The following is a 17,122-nucleotide window of genomic DNA, read 5'->3' as shown; positions in this document are numbered from 1 at the left end:
ACGGATTTTGCAACGGTTTCGAGGATGCTGACGCATGAACCGACATGAACCGACCGAACAGCTGTGAGATATACAGCCAACGTTGGTAAAGTGCTGGGCTAGAGCGATATGCTTCTTAAGATTCAGTAAGTCATATCGGTGTATGCCGAAAGTCACGAGGTCCCGATGTTCAACAGAATCATGCTCTTCACTGCCTGGTGAATGGAGTGTCGACTGTCTAGGGTAGCACACCTGATTCAATCGGTGTTTTTCAACTTCTTTCCCTTTGTCTTTCCGTCCCGAAAAATCTTCGTTTCCCCTTGCGTTTTGAAGTAGTAGGACGGTTGTCCCCCACGTGGCCGTCCTGTGCGGAGCGTGTGCAATAGAGACAATACGTTTCTGGGGTGCATTCCCCCTTTTCGAGTCATAATTTCCTTATGACACTATGAGAAATTTTGGATCAGTAAAGGTCCGATAGGCGCGATGTTTCTTCGGCTACAGTTAATCGATTAACTTTTATCAGGCACACGAGATATGTTAGAGTTTGACAGGTGAACCGACTCAGCAGTGAAACAATTCCATCTAAGAGATGGGTGTATCTCGCGTACTTAATGCAGTCGCGTTCTACGACACTACCGTTACAAAAACATGAGAATTTTCAGAGTCGGAAAGTTGCGGTGACAGGACGAAAAAAACAATGTATTTTTAGACGCCCGGGTTTTAACATCCTCAGAGGGCTCTTTATTTCGCAAGCAGCACAGCGAAAACCGTCGTACACCTCGTTGAAACATGTATTCCTTCGTGTTCCCCACAAAAACTCACGAAACGTCTTTTTGCACAAGTCGACGCAACCCATCATCACTTCTGCCTCACAACGCTTGGTGGTAGTCGACTGCACTAGCCGTGAGATGTGGCTGACAACCTGCGAATCGAACACTGTAATACATTTGTTCAAGGAAAAAAGTTATTACGGTCACTCCTGCGCAAACGGCGACTGGAGGATTCTCAACGATGTGCCCCCAAAGACCGGTTGAAGGCGCAGGGTATCGTCGGGTGAGAAGTCCAGGAAATACGGCCTCACGAAGAGGGGCGTCTGGGACAGGACGGGCAAGTACGACTCACAGAAAGTTTGCGAAGTCGATGCCTCCGTCCGAAAAAAACGCGTCTGCGCAAAAACACAAAATACAGATCAACAACGTTTGCCAGACTGAAATGAGAAATTCGTTTAGCTGCGAGTCACTGGTAGAAAGTGTTAAGACTGCCCTTTCCTGTTCACATGATCTTTTTCTTTGCAGAGCATATATTTCTTCAACAACGAAAACTTTCACTGGTGTCACAGCAGTCGAGATCAGTCTTTGGTGAGAAAGTAACTAGAGGATGCCGACTTCTGCTTGTTCTTTAAATGCGTGTGTTTCTGGAACTTTTCGTACGGGTAACTCCGCATGTGTTTTTCTTTGCTGGAAGACATGAAGTCAGTTTATGGTCTTTGGCGGTCTCCCTCTGCATGTTCTCTCATCTGCCTTTCTTCGCTCCTCAGTAGAACTGTGTGCGAGTTGTTGGACCTCCAGCTGTCAGTGTACGAAAAACGCGTACCTTTGGGGACAGGAGAAGGGGTTCGTCCTTGGCCGCAATTTCTGAAAGCAAAACTGACTCGTCTAGTTCTCTCCACACCTGTCCCATGTTCAACACACGCTCCTCTTTCCTTTTGAGTCGAGCGTAGCCGACGAAACACGGCGATTGCCGTCTCGCAAATGCGTCATTGGGTCCTGTCCGGATGAATGGTCGAATAGCCAGGAGTGCGTCGGACACCTTGGCGAAGGGATTCGTGAAGAAGAGAGACACGACTCGGCGCCGACACTTAACTTTGATTATTCCTACGCACTCGACGTTGACGAGGACACTGATTCGGAAGCCTCCAAGGGGGACGTAGCTCGGAACGATCTGCTTCCACGTATTGGGCCGACATCGATGAACCGCGATCGCCTGTACAAAGCGTCAGGAGAACCCGAAACACAGGGAAAGACGACTCTAGAGCCTGTCGAGACGGCTGACGACGCAACACGGTCTCACGTTTAGACGGCTTTCTACTTTCAGAATTCCACTTGAAAGCGCGGCTAGCTCACACGAAATGAGAACCAACAAAAATGTGCGGGGTGTGGAGACAGCTAGCAGCTTCTCTGTACTTCCCAACAGAGACAAAAGCTGCGTGCGTTTAGCGCCTCCGGGGACACAGTGGTGTTTTCTGCAATCTCGAGTGCGTCTGTGTCAGGTGCGTCTCAAGCGCGTCAGCAAATATGGACCGATTTTTGTGACACGGAACCACACGCCTGATCTTAAAGAGCAAGAAATCTGGGAGTCCAGCAGAAAACCCCCAGTCCTGCTCTTCCGTTCTGGGGACCTCAAAAGCACGCGCGTCGCCTTACCTCGGATTTCAACAGCGCAGGGAAAAAAATGTTGAGCGTGATAGTGACATCTTGGTTGAGTCGGTCCTTGATGACCTCCGAAATGGCGAGCAGATGCCGGAGATTCATCGTTTTTCTCCCGAGGGGAACATGATACAGAGAGCCACTCGGATCCGTAACTATGGCTGTATACGCCGGGGTGAAGCGCGTCCAGAGAACGCCGCACTGTTTCGTGGCCGGAAGCGTCGCTTTCACGAGCATTGAAGACAACTGCCCGAGAGCCAGGTCGGCGTCCCTCCTAAGGTCGATGTGAGTAAGAACACTCGTTCGAAACGGCTGCACAAAGTTGTACGTAACAAGACCGTCAGCGTGCGGAGGGTCGTGCGTGTCCAGCGGCCGATCGTCCGGCGTCGGAATCAGGAGAAGCGTCTGAGAGAAAGACAAAAACAAGAAGGAAAGAGGGCCTCGCGACATCTACAGAATCTCTGCGATTTCTCCCCAGGGAACCCCTGTTGTTTCTTTTGCGTGTGACTGAAGAGGTATCCTACGTCGTGGGGAATTGGATCCAGCACCATCGCAGGTACACACGCCACAAGAAACAGCTGAGACAAGACTTATTTCCAGCCTTCTTTTCCAACAGATCGAGTTCCTGAAAGAAAGACGACTATACCTTCTAGCGCAAGCCCATTCTCGATGGGTTGTGCAGTATCAGAAAGCCTACAGTTAGTGTGGTAAGCTGAAACTGTGTTCTGACGAGAATATAACGCAGAGTCACCTGTGCAGCTCATTTTTCAGTGCATTTGAGTCTAGCGTAAAAGCTGGCGTAAAGAGCACCCCAGGTTCTCTTCCTATCTAGATGTCAAATCGCCACCCCACAGATTCGTCCCTAGAGAAAAAATGGTCTGCCCATAAACGAGGGAAACTCTGGGTTATGGTGAATTCTTGCCTGCAGAGACACTCGCGGAAGATGCTGATATATGCGCCGGGGAAGAAGCGTTCGAAGTTTGTTCTTCATATTCGAGAGACAGTCTGACTCCTGAGAGACAAAAGAGAGCAGAGAACTCCCCGCATTTCTAACGGGAAAGAGTCAACCAATCCGACGGTAAGGCATCAGGTAGTACCTGTTCTACCCTGCAAGTGTATGTTTCTCGCCGAATCGCTCTACTTTGGAAAAATTGAGAACACTGGCACGGCAAAAGAACGGGGAGAGAGATCTCTGCAGCAAAGAAAAACCAACCTTGGCATGTTTGATTGGCATTTAGACGCCCATATATAACCGTCGAAGAAATATTTATCAATCGATAGTTCGGCCTATATGATCCGTTGCCCCAGCACATTGCTCATGAAGAGAGACACCAGAAGGCGTCCCCGAGTTTTGGGCGAGACGCAGATTTCTGCTCATATGAATGGCACGAGATGAAGCCTTGCGTCTTCATACCATGACATAGCAGACGTTTCCTCAATTTTGACACAACTGTGGCATGAACAAAGTGTCTGAGCGCTAGGGCAAACTTTCCTTCGTTTCTGTCCCCCAACGCTCTGTTGCTCACTGTCTTTGAGCCTCGTTCGAGAATGAGACGAATCTCAGCGAACTTCCGCAAAGGAACGTTGAGATCCCGGTTTTTTACAAGTCGAACTGTCCGCTGATCTTCCGACCGCAATCGGGCTTCCACTTGAGGCCCGAGTTCGGTGAGGCGATACGCGCAGCTTCTCTGGACGTGGACAGAAAGATTTAGCATCACGGCGACGAGGAGGTGACCGAGTTGCGGATTGTGTCCAGCTGGGATCATCAGTGCCTCGCTTGCGATGTCCCACGTCTCCTTGTAGAAGTGCTTGTAAATAATCACAACCTGATGGAGGGAGAAAGTAGGGAAATGCAGAACAGCGGATGCTGCGGTCCTTTCTCGGCCGTGCCTAAAGGTCGCGACAAAGAGAAGCGTGTTGTTGAGTAGAAGCCATTTTGGAAGAACTCGTCCGAGTTGCTACGAGACACGAGGAGAGAGCTTTCGCGTAGGGGGCAGAACGATACATAGAGCACGTTCCGTAAGGAAGCCGCGACTCCCATAAGTTTCAAAATTCTCTCGTCCGGTGCCGCCGCCTGCACTGCCCAATCCCTCGCAGTGAAGGGAAGGAAGTTGCTTTGGTTGCGATTAAGTTCGAAACACAAAATGCGTACATACATCCACTCGAGAGAGACCTGAGGATTTCTCGAGACCTCGATTTCCCCTACCTTCAGTTGCTGTTCGGGGTACGCTGGAATGCCCCGCAGCGTGTCTTGGAGGAGTTCGATGGCCATTCTTGCCGCCTCTTCTTTCACCTTATTTAGGCTTTCCGTGGTCGAGTAAAAGTCAGCAGAGTAGTCGTACCCTGAGCCTTTCACACGCCACCAAGGCTGCCCGTCGCGGCCTGCGTAGACAGGAAACGGTTGGCCGAGACGGCTGAAGAGCTCGGCAGCCGGTTGTTGTTGTCCAGCGGTGTTTGCAGCGTGGTCAGGTTCTGCCTCGTGGGTCGCAAGCCCTGTGGGAGGGTACATGGTATGATACCTAGGCGCACCCATTCCATTCACCTTCCGGCCTTCGGTGGATTCAGGCGGAACAGGGGGCGACGGCGGCTCTTGAACGTGTTCTATTTTTCGAGGCGGCACGGCAACTGGGATGGCGACAGGCTCTGCGGGAGGGACATCGAAGGGCGTTTCTTGAGCCTGGTAGTACCTCTGGAAAGCCTCGACATCACCGGGAGTTGCGCCGGTCGCGAGTGGCGGGGCTGGAGCGACGAACTCGCCTACATAGTAAGCAGGCACTGTGGGAGGCGGCCTCGGATAGAACGCGTGCAGGTCGCCGATCGCGGGCGGAGGGAGGGGTTGACCTGTCCCGTGTGTGGGGTGGGGAGGATGCAGCTTCGGAGTGGGCAGAGCAGGTGGAGGCGGCAGGGGCTCTGAGGGCGGAAGCGACGCTGGAGGCGGGGGAGAGTCGAGAAGTGGACGTTCCGCGTAAGGATTGAAACTTACGCCCGACCCCGAAAAGGGGAACAAGGCAAGCAAGAGAAGAATAGGCGCGAAAGGCTTCATGAGGATTGTGCGAGGGGGAATAAAGTGTCTCAGGGAAACTCGAGTCTGGACGCAAGACGATGGGGAGGAACACTGAGGAGCTACAGTTTTAAAACGCAGAACAGAGGAGAAACGGCTCACTTTTAGTTCTTAGCCACTCGCACCCAAGAGGAGGCTCGGAGAAAACGACTCTGCAGAAAGTGACTGAGGAAAACGCAACGTGCTGGTGCTGGCGGTTCCGCGAGACACGGGCGCGTGACCCAGACTAGACGCGGGCACCAAAAGAGAGCAGCGTCCTCTGGAGAGCACCCATACGGCGTTCATCTCTACTCTCCTCCTCCAGGAGAACTGCCAACAGTTTACTCCACCGCTGACATTTCCACGGGTTCGGACGCAGCATTGCGATCCCAGTTCTACCGCATTCGACCGGGCGGCATGTCAAGGGAGAACGGATTGGGCTCGTAAGCCGTCCGCGACCAGCCCTGTCGTCCTCACGGGAAGGAAGTATTTCCTGGACGGGCCAGAGAATGCCTGAAATAGAGACATGAAAGGCGGAAGAACGGTGTATGGTAAAGAGGCAATGCAGACCCCATGCCTCCCCCGAAGCCATAGCAACGCCGCGCTAGCATTTGAGTCAAGTTATATCGGTCCGGTGGAGTCTGTTGAAGTGGGCATGTGGTGAAACCTTGGGCCGAACCCTTTCCAAGAGTGGACGTCTCGGCGGTCTAATCATCGCAAAAGGCATAGATCAACAGGCACACTTGAAAAAGCAAAAAATCTCAAAACTTACGCAACCTAGCCGCCCCGGTAAGTCGACCCTGCTCGCGACGGGCAGCCGCGTACCGACTATTACAGATCAGCCAGTGGTCTGATTCTCACAAGATAATGCGTAAAGATTCCTTTTTTCCTCAGTGTGCCCACGAAAAAATGTCTACTTTCAGAGCCACTCCTTTCCTTCCACGTTTCTGCCTCGCCACGGCTGCGTGTCCTGTCGCGTTATGTCTTGCAAGCGATTTCCAACCCCCGCCATTAAGACGGCTGCGGGGTGGGAGTGAGCGCCAGCTCTGCACAGCTAGCCTTCTGCGAAACCGGGTTCAAGCGAGGAAACGCTTTCAATTTGATTCGTTGCTTTTTGTCGAAAGCAAGCACGAAACGGAAACGGGGCTGCTGCCGCGCTGCTGGTGCCTGCAAAGACACACGAAGGAACGGTGCCGCGACCGAGCTTGTAGAGGACCAGCACAGGTGCTAGGAATCTTTCAGTGGAGCAGACGTCGGGAGGGGAGCAGCGAAGAGTAGTTTTCCATCGCCATCCCAGTCGTTAGCACACCCGTGGGCTCTGCGTCCCCCATTAGGAAAAAATGGAAACGAAACGCCGGTGCTTTAGAGAGAAACTCGATGATGCTGGACAGTGGGGAATCAGCCGTCTAACATTTCGGGCGTGAAACTCGGGGAAAACGTTCTGAACATGGTGAGATAAGTCACTGATGTGCGGAAAGATTTTGAAGAACATCCATCTCCGTGCTCTACAAATGCCTCCTTTCGATTGCTCTTTTCAAAAGTGGTGCGCAAGTATGAGGCGGAAAGCCCTGCGCTTTATCTACCGGCAGTGATGTACAGCTAATGACAGTTGGATCCTGAATTGGGGAGACTGCAGGTTTAGCCCCTCCGTGACGTGATCAGTGTGCAGAAGGGATGATTTCGTGTGAGAGAATGGAGAGGTGCTTCCCCACGAGGATCCAAAGTGCTACTGTGTCTACTTTTTCAGCATGGCTTTGAAACTTTGGTCGTCTCCTCCACGATGTGAGTGTCTGGTGTAACGCAGTTGCCCGCAATGATTGCCGTTGTGGAAGAGGGCTAAAAACGGAAAAAGCGACGGCGACCAAGAGCGACTGCTCACAAACCTCAAGATGCGAATGTGTAGGAGAATGTGTGTATACAGGAGAGCCGAATAGTAGACTGACTGGTCCACGAACAAATCGCGCTACTCAGTTTCTCAAAAAACAGCAATTCACGGGTGCGTCTGCATGTACCCGATGTTGTGCAAAAAAAGCCTTCCACCGATGAGGCCGAACACGGGTGACCGATGTTCCAGCTGAGTCACAGCAAGGTGCAGCGGCGATTCCTTTCTGGGTCACGCTCGTGCTACGAGAGGGATCGCCTCCACCGTAACCTCCACAGCGAGTCGCAAGTGCGCGGAAACGGGTGAATAAAACGGAAAAACGGTGTGAGTAAAACTGAAGTGACAGCAGGTTTCTCAGCTTCAAATGTCGCGCTGCCACGATCGAAATGGACGACGCAACGCTGCCTCGCCTTTCCCCCCTTCAGTTTCCTTCCAGAAATGTGCAAAAAGGTGTGGGCATGTCCACGCAGTAATGGAAGAAACGCGCTGGCGAACTCCCACAACCCCCCTTACTCCCGCCGGTACCAGGTCTGCTTCTGGTGGCTTTTCGTCATGCAGTTTCTTCTCCACAAGCAGTCCTGAAAGGACAATCTCGCTGTTTTTAAAGTTGGCGTTCCAGCAAAAGAGACACAACACTGAAAAGGACTCTATGCCGCGGCTTCTCTGCCCGAGTCCTGCGAAGTCATGACTTGGCTTGTCGATCTAGACACTTCCAGATTCTGGGCATCGCTCGTGGTCGCAGCGTCAAATGGAGCGCCGGCGGGCTTGTCAGAAACTGTTCTTATGGGAGGAGGCAGAGTAACGGAAGTCTGTGTGCCCATGTCAGCGACACGATCTCGTGGGTTCGTTGACTCCGCCGCCCAACTCTCGAGCGAGTCCTGGAAAAGCACAACGTAGAGAATGACAGCAGCCGTGTACAATTTCAGTGCATCCCTCATTCCACGTGTCAGGTCGTCCGTCCACAACCGCACCTGCATAAATCTCTTCTTTCTCCCGTTTCGTTCGTTCTCATCGCTCGACGCGTACAAGCATTGTGCTTACACACATGCATGTACATGATGAGGTGACAAGATCCGCATCGTTTCACGAGATTTGTGTTGCATCCAGTTCAGCTCCATGTAGATATAAAGTAGATCCATGTATCAAGCATGCGCATCGCTATCTAAATAGGATCAGACTTCAAAACGGATCTTTCCTGTCAGTCGGTGGCTTACACGATGAGCTGGCACAGCCGTGTCGACTTGCAGCTTCGCATGCACCCACGCCGCGACCAGGTCCCTCAGGAGTTCGAATCCAATTTGCTTGGCCAAGTAATGACTCCATCCAGTGAGGTACATAAGATCGAGCCGAACGGGAGTCTTGGCAAGAAGCAAAGCCGCTCTGTGGTCCACTGTGGCGTCTGCTGTTCCTTGGAGACAGAGAACTCTCAGATGCTCGGGGAGGGTCTTCATGAGCTTCTTTGTTTTCAGAGTCGCAGAGTAGAGGTTCGCGATCATGCGCGACTTGGCACTTCCTGAACCGCGACAGCCCCACGAGAGAAACAAGAGGTTGTCGCAACTCCTTGGTGGTGTGTTTGGAAGCAAATAGGCGTGGTAAACATCTCGTTGTAAATGCATTCACCACAAGACTCCAACAGCGTTTTCGTTTCCTCTGCCTACTTCTCCTTTCCAGCAAGCTGGCGAGAAACACCTGGTTTTTTTGAGAGGAGAGACTCCAGAGGCGTGTGTGTCCATCACGCTTCGAAAAAGCATGCCCCTCTCGATCGGACACTCCCTCAAACATGCAGTTGTTCTTTTTACGGTAAACAGGGGGGTTCCGAGCACCGTTAGAAGGCGCCTTCTCTTCTCGACACTCTCTCAGACATGTTCTCTGGTTCCCTTCTCCACCGTTTCGGCGAGAGTCTCTCGTCGCCCTCCCTTTCTCCCTCTGTTTGCCTGTCTTTGCTCACCTGAGTACGCGTAAGGATCCTTCTCGTACCATCTGTCGAGGTAGGCGTACGCCTCGTCACCGGAGGAGCGTCCGAGTCGCAGATTGGGTACGCAGCAGCTGATGATATGTCTGTTGATTTTTGCGAGGAACTCCGTTTTTCGGTCAAACAAAATCCTCAGCATGGGTGCGAGAAGCACGGCAGCTTTCACACGCGATTGCAGCTGTTTCCCTTCCTCCGATTGATCCGCGAAAATGCGTGCCAGTGTCTGAATCGTGATATTCCCCCCCATGGAGTAGCCCAGGACATAGATAGGCACGCTGTCCGGTGTCATGGGGTCTGCCGCAACAACGGATTTGATAAAGAGCACAGCGTCGTCAACGAGGTGATCAAACGTCTCCACATTGCACCTCCACTCTCTCCACCCCGCAGAGCGGCCGTGACTTTGGTGATCGATTGCGTACACGTTGAATCCGAGGTTCCAGAAAGCCTCCACCCAGCTGCCTGAAGAGAAACACAGCGCACGAAACCCAATCATTCCACTGTTTGCTTCACACGCGTTTCCATACGCGACGGATAGTTGTCTCTGAACATTTAGCCCTCTAGCTCTCGCCCGTAAAGCTTCTTGTTTGAGGTTTGTCTCGCTGTTCTCGAAAGCAAGACTTCCCTCCCCTTCGCCTCCTGCTGTGCGAAGCCAAAGTCCGACCACTTGCATGCGTTGAAACTTTGAGGTCACACACACGTACACACAAACGCGAGCACTGAGAGGGTTGTGAATCTGTGAAGAGTGGACTGGACCGCGCACGCAGTCACTTCTGCGCCCGTACTTTTGCACAGAAGAGCCCCTACCGTTGTAGATGGGAACCCATGAAAGCATGTCGACGGTTTCTTTTTCTCCAGTTAGCGTGTCGACCTGGGAGACGACTGCCTGCGCGGTCGGCTGGTGTCGCATGAAGTCCCAGAGGGCGTGGGATGTGTAGGAGTGGAAGAGGACGACAGCGCCTTTCACATGGGAGAAGGTGTCTTGCGTCCACGTGTAGGTGGCGAGGTCAAGGTTCTGCGCGTTCGTCAGTTTCCCCGACCGGAAGTTCGGTCCGAGGTCCTTCAGATCGATCTCGTAGTTGTCCAGCCACTCATCGATGCCCGTGTAGGCCTGGTGGCTGGAGCCGAAGTGCAGCTTTTTGCTTCTGGCTTTTGCCACCGCAGGTGTGCTGGGTCCTTCGGCGTGTGGCGAGGCGGCAGCCGGTGGACTGGCAGCTGGAGCGCCAGGCGGCCGCACCGAGGTGGGGCTGTTGATGTGTTCGAGAGCATCGACAACTTTCTCCAGGACGCCGTGGTTCGGCCTTCTTTGCTCTGCCTCTCCCTTGGCAGAAGCTGCGCTCTTCCTCGCCTCCGCAGAGCTGGCTTTCGCGGTCTCTCCCAGGCTGGCAGCTAGCGCTGCCCCCGCCGTCACTGGTTCTCCCCCGTTGTTTCTCTCGGGGGAATTCGGTGCAGCAGGGTCGGCATCCGCGGCAGCGCTGACGCCCGCAGCCGCAGGCAGGGAACTGGAGCTCGCGGCTCCGTTCAGCGCGAGAGCTGCCGGTTGCTCCTCTGTCTGCGCGAGAGGCGCGGTTGTTTCCATGGTGGATACGGGAAATCGCGGAGATAAGGAGAGACAGGGGAAAGGGATACGACGGGAAGAGATGCAGAACAGCTAGAGGAAGAGGGGGACGCAGAACAGAGAGAGGGACATAGAAGATACAGGAGAAGCAGGGGCTGGGTGACCGAGTCGGGTGTGAAGGGGGAAAGCAAGCCAAACGATTCAGATACAGAACTCGCCAGAATTTGTGCAAGACTGATGGGAAAAAGAGGAGAGGATCGAGGCAAGTAACGTGCGGCGGCGAAAAAGGGAGGTGAAAAGAGAACCGAAAATAATAGGTTGAATAGCGGTTCGAGGGAAAACGAAACTTCGGGGGAACGAGCCGACTCGCTACACAGCTATAGGATCACCGAAAATTCTCAGCAGTTTCTTGCTCTGAAAATGCGAGAGTAACGCCGCAAATTATGGCCAGAAACAACAGTTCGCCTCCCATGCCGTACTGGGATAGATTTAAAACTCGTTCATCTCAAATGCCCCGGGCATGCTCTGTCGGCCACCACGAAGGACCGGTTTCGTTTCTGGTCTTCGTCACAATGGTAGAACCCCTTGAGTCAGAAGCCACAATTTTGGCAAACGGGGAGTCTAGAGAAAAACGGCGATGACTTCTCAATTGCTCAATTGACGTCGAGGCGACTCAATATGCCAGCTGTAGGCCCGCGCGTGTGTTCGACACACCGATGCAGGCTGGCAAGACCCGCACCAAAACGGCAAAGGATGACCAGACAATAAAATTCTTGATTCTTAGGTTCAAATAAAAACGATGCAGGTCTTTTAATAGATCCAGCCTCGATTCTTCTAAGTGGCGGGTCAGAGGTGCCCAGCTGGAAAGCACACCAGCGAGCTACGGACCCCGGGACACACGAGAGACTTTGCTCTTTTCTGGGGATCCTAGCCAGCCCCTCAGCTCCGGGAGATATCTCAAATGCTGGAGTAACACGGACAGAACTGCTCTAAAACATTCCTTCTTCGAACTAGATTTTGCGTCAAATTCGTGGACCACACAGGTTGACAATGGACACCTCAGAGCTTCTCCAGGTGGGTGCATCAATCACTGAATTGCGCCCGTGCGAGTGTTTAAGGGCGGTTAGTAAGCGGCCTCGATTTCCGCCACCTTGGAGTTTTTCATCGTGATGAACGACAGGCGACAAAGCTCTTTACTTTACACTTTTCGGGTCTGGGAGATGCTTAGCAAGTCTGGTTCCCTTCATGTGGCAGCCAGCTGCTTTTAGGAGAGCGAGTCGTACTTCAAGTACGTTTCAATTGACAAAAAGAATGTGCAGTCAAATCCTCGCGATTGACTTATGTGGGTAAACGCATTATTGTCCTATGCAGCTGTCAGTGCACTCTGGATTCCCGACGTAGTAGCGTAGCGGTTTAATTGCACTTTTCCCTCGATAACAACTTGACGTGCTTCTTACGAATCCGCGCAACATATCTTTCTACCGAAGACATCATAGCACGAACGGTTCTCTGAAACATGTAAGAAAGGACGGCGTCTGTTCTATGGATGGTTGTATCTGAGAAGTTACCGTACCAATCGGCGTTGTGGACAGAGCAAGGCCGGACTGAACAGATTTAACGCTTTTTTCCATGACAAACCTGCGGTTTCATAGGTGCCACTTTTAACGCACGAGATGTGTGGTGCTGTCGGCTTCGTAGTGCGCATACGCGGTCTAACTCTGTACAGCATTTGGTGGACGCTTGCCTGAGAAGTCTAAGACTGACGAATGCAACTCTGAAATGCTGAATCCCGGCGAACTAAAGTCCAGCCGGAAGACGCTGTTGCGGAAGACTAAACGGGGACTACAGAATAGGCGGATGAAGCTGAGCTGCGGGCAGAACGGGCGACATGGCAGTCGCAATATTCGGCATCTTAAGTATTCTTCGTGCGTAGTTCGGATGCCTCTTGGGATGCACAGATAACATTATACGGAATTTACGTCCGTGTGACTGTGTAGTATTCATTAGATGCAGAAGTCTTGGTGTGGTAGCGTACAGCATGAAAACGCGAACTGCAGCTGGAAGCTGATACCCCCGCTGCGGAAATATCCTTGGTAGTGGAACACGAGTGCCCGTTTTGATTCGAGAGGTCGAAGCTTAACAAACGGGGAAAGTCATGACTGCCACTACTCAAAGGCGGTTAAAACAGTGGGTGGGAATTTCTCCTTGAGTTTCTCCACTTAGCCGCGAATTGACACTTCATTTCGCTGTCTTAGCTGGAGCAAACTCTCTGACCCGTATTATCACCAGATTCGATCATCGTGGAAGGACATGCCGGAAGAGAGTATGCAGAATGGCACCACGTAACTTACACGCCTGACATTTGCAAAATCACGACTACAGGGGCTACCTTTGTTAGTTACCTTCTGAATTTTGTTCTTCTGTTCACGCCCAGTGCAGCTCCGATCCCATCTTGCGATCCAAGTAACACCGTCACCTCCCAGCGGCAGATCGAAGACAGCACGCGGACCCTGGTCTTCGGCCATGATTTTGGAATGTAAAGGCTCGTCTCCTAACAAGCTTCCCAGCTTTCGCTAAAGGTTGCTCCCTGGCTGAACGAAGCCATACTTCAGTGAAGTCCAAGCGTGACGTCAATAAGCTTCAACAAAGACTGTCATAACAAAGCCAGCTTGTCACCTGTATTGCCGAAACGAGGGCTTCAGTTCTGGTCCTCCACGCCAGCTTTACTTATCCATCTCGCTTTCAGGGGACCTCCGAACAGCCACGGCAATTAAACTAAAGAGGCCGTCCACAAGAAGGCAGCTTCCAGCGAAGATAGTCACATAGACCGAAAAATTGTCACACTGCACAGGCAAAGGCAGTACATCACTAGCGAGTCTCTTAGTTCACCTGTCCGCTTCCACAAACGCCTTCTCTTCGTCTAAGAAGCTGCGGCAAACAACAGCCATGCAAAACAGCTTCTTCTTTCTCTGTGAATTGCGCTGCACCTGATCACTACGATGTCTGTGTAGGATACTGTGGCACCCTGCTTCGGGGATTCTCCGCGTTCCATGGTAAAGAGTAGCAGTGAATTAACTTAAGCGCGTGTCTATTGGGGAGATGCATTCTGTTTGGAATCTTACTTGAAATCGAGGCGCCCGCGTACTCCACTTTGCAAGGCGACGGAACATCTCGACAGCCGTAACAAGGTTAAGGAACGCCGCGACGAAGAAACAACCCGCTCCACGCCTGATCAATCTCACCCACGGTGCACTGCCATCAGGGATAAATGGAAGTAACCCACCTTTCAGTTGCTGCGTATTGCAGTTACACTGATGCGTTCTGAAAGTGAAAAAGTCGGTACGACCCCCCCCAACCAACACACATTGATTCATCGTTTTTGTGGTCCTTTTGGTTCATCTAACTCACGGCCACGACGCTTAAACCATTGTTCTGTATGCGGCGTGCTACGAGTTTCCTCGAAGTCTTATATACGTGTATCGCTGCCAATTTTAGAAGTGTGCACGAAAGCAACGCATCCAGCAAAAAAGGCGGAAAGTGCCGGTGACTGTTTGCTATACTGCGAATTCGTGGTGCGAATGCCTGTGAGTATCTGACAACGGCAAAATACAGCCTTTGAAGACGCACTTCAGAGAGCCGCTGTTGAGCTGTGCGGAAAACACACAGGCGCAAAGGCCATGAAGGACGAATAACAGAGCACTCGCGAGTGCGCATGCCGCCATGATGATCATGGTTGTTCGAAACTCCATCAAGTTCACCATGCCTGCATCACACAAGAGAACATCAACGTTTCACATGGGTTGTTTCATGTCAAGCACACTCTGCAGTTAAATTCAGGATAGCTGTAAAGGCGAGACCTTATTTCGTATACGTTTGTTTACGGTAACTACTCTGGTCCTTTTGGGGATCTCGAACTATCACTGAAGACTGACCTCGATTGCCAATTCGGTGCCGGAAGTGTGCCTCCGCAAACACATAGATGCCGAGGCCCACCTCGATCAACGACAAGCAGAAGGACGCTTTCCCATCTTTCGACTTCTCTCGCTCTCGAACTGCAAAATGCAATGGCATACAGGAGCTAACCTGCTCACAGAAGAAGCATTTCCTGCCACATGCGACTTAGCCTCCCTGTCATCACCCGCGTGTATAGCAGGTGCTGTCCGCCACACGCGTCGGCAATATTCATCTGTCTGAACTGGTCTGAACTGCTTTTCTTTTCTCTGTGCTCCCCTTTTTTGCGCTTTTTTCTTCTGCACAGGCGGATGACAGGTAACGTGCAAATGGACCCCTCGGTTTCTTGCCCCCTTTCTGTACGTTCATTTGGGTGTACTTTCTATCAGATCATCGCCTTGTGTCCAAATGGCAAAGCGCCATACGAGACAGGCACAGGGCACCGCGACGAGGAGCGTGTTCTCCGTGGCCTGGATGCACAGCATCCAAATGTGGAGCGGGACACGAAGCCTACAAAAACGACGCAGCGGGGAAGACACAGGAAGGAAGAATATTTGGTGCTTTAGCCATATGGAAAGCGATCGTTATGTAGGTCGGTGCCCACAGCAGAACATGGAAAAAGCTTCATCTGTGCATTAGTGCAGGCTTCGCCTGGTTGTCGGCGTTATCCTTTCCCGCACACAAATCCCTTTGCCGTTTCTCAACAACTCTCACACTCAGGCGGTAACCACTTCCAAACACAGTCAAACTCGTCCAGGAGATAACTTCTCACGGGTGAAGTCTGCCGGTAGAGCAGCGATCGCCGCATTTTTGTGGAGCACCTAAGGCAAGCCTACCCTACTAAAACTTCAGCTGACACTAATCGGTGCAAAGCTCACTACACTGGTACTTCGCTGTGCTGGTGTTTATCCTCAATTAGACTTTGTTGTGGTCATATGTAAAGCACAGTAACTCGCGGGTGGCCCGATGTGCATGAGTCATTCATCGGCTGCATCCCCCTTCGGGCCTACGGTTGCAAAAAGACAGCAGATCTAGCAGGTTGCACTAGCTGCTGGTTTCGCGTTGTGCAGCGACGTTGGAAATGATTACCTACTCTCGTTGGTCACCCACCTGACGTAAGTCACCGCCTTTAGGAACCTCTCGGGTTTGAACTCTATCAAACTTACAAAGCTGTCAATCCATAGAGCACGGCGGAAATGATGATGGAGCTGCAGAGCCCTGTTCCGACTGTGACGAGAGCATTCTTTCGAGCACGGCGGCGAAAGATCTCTTCTCTGCAGATTTGAGGAACACTTTTCTCATCGGGCTCCTCGTCTGTCGGCCCGCCCAGCGAAGTGGCTCTGCTTGGTAAAATGAGGGGACTCAATATCTCTGCCTCAGCAGCTGCGTCAGGCGAGATGGGCCCCTCCGAGAAACTTGTCTCCTCCCTCCATCCGAAAAAAGCCATCCTCCACAAACTTCGTCAATGGGTAGTCACCGCAGAGTCACACCGATGAAGGAGAAATTCTGTTCTGGGAGAGCGGCATCACAAAAAGGACTGCGTGTCGAACGGCTTGTACGCACGTAGCGAGACACAAAGCACATGGACAAAACGGCTGACTCTTTACCGTTTAGGCACCATTAAAACTATATACACAGATGCAAGACTGCTTTTCGCGGTGTCCTTTCCGTCTGGAAGTTTGGCGGAAGTCACTCACACGAGGGGGATATGTTCTGTACGTGAAATCGAGGGCCAGAAAAAAACGCCGACGTCGACGGAGAACAAGCCTCCCCCGCTCTGACTTGTGCGTCGAATGTTCTATATGTGTCCTTTGCCTTGGAGACGAACACGGCACTGAGAATCAAAATTAGTGGACAGAACAGGGAAGGTGACCACAAATATGCTTCGACCCAGTGCACGACTTGTTCTGGCACACTTGCGAGATGGGCAAGGTGCCATATTCGGCCGTCGATCGAACTTTTGTCCTGGGTCTAGAGACATTCCCCTACAAAAATGGGCAAAAACTCCAAAAGGCATGTACGGCTGACAACAGAGACGTGCCTGCTGCCAAGATTCATGCGAGGAACCACTCAAGCAATGCCCCGAGAAGGTTCTCCTCGACGGCTCAGCTAGCCGTCATCGTTTGCGTTTCGCGCTACTGCGCCTTAAAAAGGTTTTGCCCCCGCAAAGCTAGGATAGACAAAAAGAGGTTCTGAACAGACGACATAATGGAGGCAGAAACCACAAACAAAAAGAGCGCCCTGCAGAAGCTGCTAACGTCAGACAGCGTAAAGAAGGAAGCGTAGTAGGCACCGGCGGCCTTCCAGTTCAATTGCC

The 17,122-nt window shown here is 52.0% G+C and overlaps 3 protein-coding genes across 3 annotated transcripts; all 3 read right to left on the bottom strand.

Annotated features, from left to right (window-relative positions):
* Positions 1 to 469: 469 nt before the first annotated feature.
* TGME49_305270 (hypothetical protein) lies at positions 470 to 6,421 on the bottom strand. The gene is made up of 6 exons (XM_018782440.1): positions 4,612 to 6,421; positions 3,932 to 4,231; positions 3,328 to 3,417; positions 2,403 to 2,810; positions 1,573 to 1,962; positions 470 to 1,144 (listed from the first exon to the last, which is right to left on the bottom strand). Exons 1-6 carry the CDS (start codon positions 5,446 to 5,448, stop codon positions 953 to 955), a joined length of 2,217 nt encoding a protein of 738 aa, XP_018636130.1. The 5' UTR covers positions 5,449 to 6,421; the 3' UTR covers positions 470 to 952.
* Positions 6,422 to 7,371: 950 nt separating this feature from the next.
* TGME49_305260 (hypothetical protein) lies at positions 7,372 to 11,629 on the bottom strand. The gene is made up of 4 exons (XM_002370278.2): positions 10,104 to 11,629; positions 9,276 to 9,758; positions 8,542 to 8,840; positions 7,372 to 8,205 (listed from the first exon to the last, which is right to left on the bottom strand). Exons 1-4 carry the CDS (start codon positions 10,873 to 10,875, stop codon positions 7,975 to 7,977), a joined length of 1,785 nt encoding a protein of 594 aa, XP_002370319.1. The 5' UTR covers positions 10,876 to 11,629; the 3' UTR covers positions 7,372 to 7,974.
* Positions 11,630 to 12,723: 1,094 nt separating this feature from the next.
* Positions 12,724 to 17,119, bottom strand: TGME49_305250 (hypothetical protein). Its single transcript, XM_002370277.2, has 6 exons — positions 15,972 to 17,119; positions 15,185 to 15,315; positions 14,787 to 14,906; positions 14,482 to 14,617; positions 13,977 to 14,082; positions 12,724 to 13,697 (listed from the first exon to the last, which is right to left on the bottom strand). The coding sequence occupies exons 1-6, from the start codon at positions 16,250 to 16,252 to the stop codon at positions 13,578 to 13,580; spliced, it is 894 nt and encodes a 297-aa protein (XP_002370318.1). The 5' UTR covers positions 16,253 to 17,119; the 3' UTR covers positions 12,724 to 13,577.
* Positions 17,120 to 17,122: the final 3 nt, after the last annotated feature.

This window comes from Toxoplasma gondii, chromosome IX (assembly GCF_000006565.2).
Source record: "Toxoplasma gondii ME49 chromosome IX, whole genome shotgun sequence".
In the NCBI taxonomy this organism is placed as follows: Eukaryota; Apicomplexa; class Conoidasida; order Eucoccidiorida; family Sarcocystidae; genus Toxoplasma; species Toxoplasma gondii.
This window is presented reverse-complemented; position numbering and strand designations above follow the sequence as displayed.

What these genes read in the sequence shown, in the direction of transcription:
- TGME49_305260 (XM_002370278.2), bottom strand. Translation starts at nt 10,875, where the DNA reads ATGGAAACAACCGCGCCTCTCGCGCAGACAGAGGAGCAACCGGCAGCT. An exon ending in ATGGGTTCCCATCTACAACG is followed by an intron (nt 9,759 to 10,103) that starts GTAGGGGCTCTT and finishes GTTTCTCTTCAG; the next exon opens with GCAGCTGGGTGGAGGCTTTC. An exon ending in CGGCTGTGCCAGCTCATCGT is followed by an intron (nt 8,206 to 8,541) that starts GTAAGCCACCGA and finishes GTGCTTTTCCAG; the next exon opens with GACTCGCTCGAGAGTTGGGC.
- TGME49_305250 (XM_002370277.2), bottom strand. Translation starts at nt 16,252, where the DNA reads ATGGCTTTTTTCGGATGGAGGGAGGAGACAAGTTTCTCGGAGGGGCCC. An exon ending in CTCTATGGATTGACAGCTTT is followed by an intron (nt 15,316 to 15,971) that starts GTAAGTTTGATA and finishes TCGTTTTTGTAG; the next exon opens with GCTTCGTGTCCCGCTCCACA. An exon ending in GCACCGAATTGGCAATCGAG is followed by an intron (nt 14,618 to 14,786) that starts GTCAGTCTTCAG and finishes TGTGTGATGCAG; the next exon opens with GCATGGTGAACTTGATGGAG.
- TGME49_305270 (XM_018782440.1), bottom strand. Translation starts at nt 5,448, where the DNA reads ATGAAGCCTTTCGCGCCTATTCTTCTCTTGCTTGCCTTGTTCCCCTTT. An exon ending in TCGAACGAGGCTCAAAGACA is followed by an intron (nt 3,418 to 3,931) that starts GTGAGCAACAGA and finishes TTTGTCTCTCAG; the next exon opens with GAGTCAGACTGTCTCTCGAA. An exon ending in CTGCGCTGTTGAAATCCGAG is followed by an intron (nt 1,963 to 2,402) that starts GTAAGGCGACGC and finishes CGCTTTGTACAG; the next exon opens with GCGATCGCGGTTCATCGATG.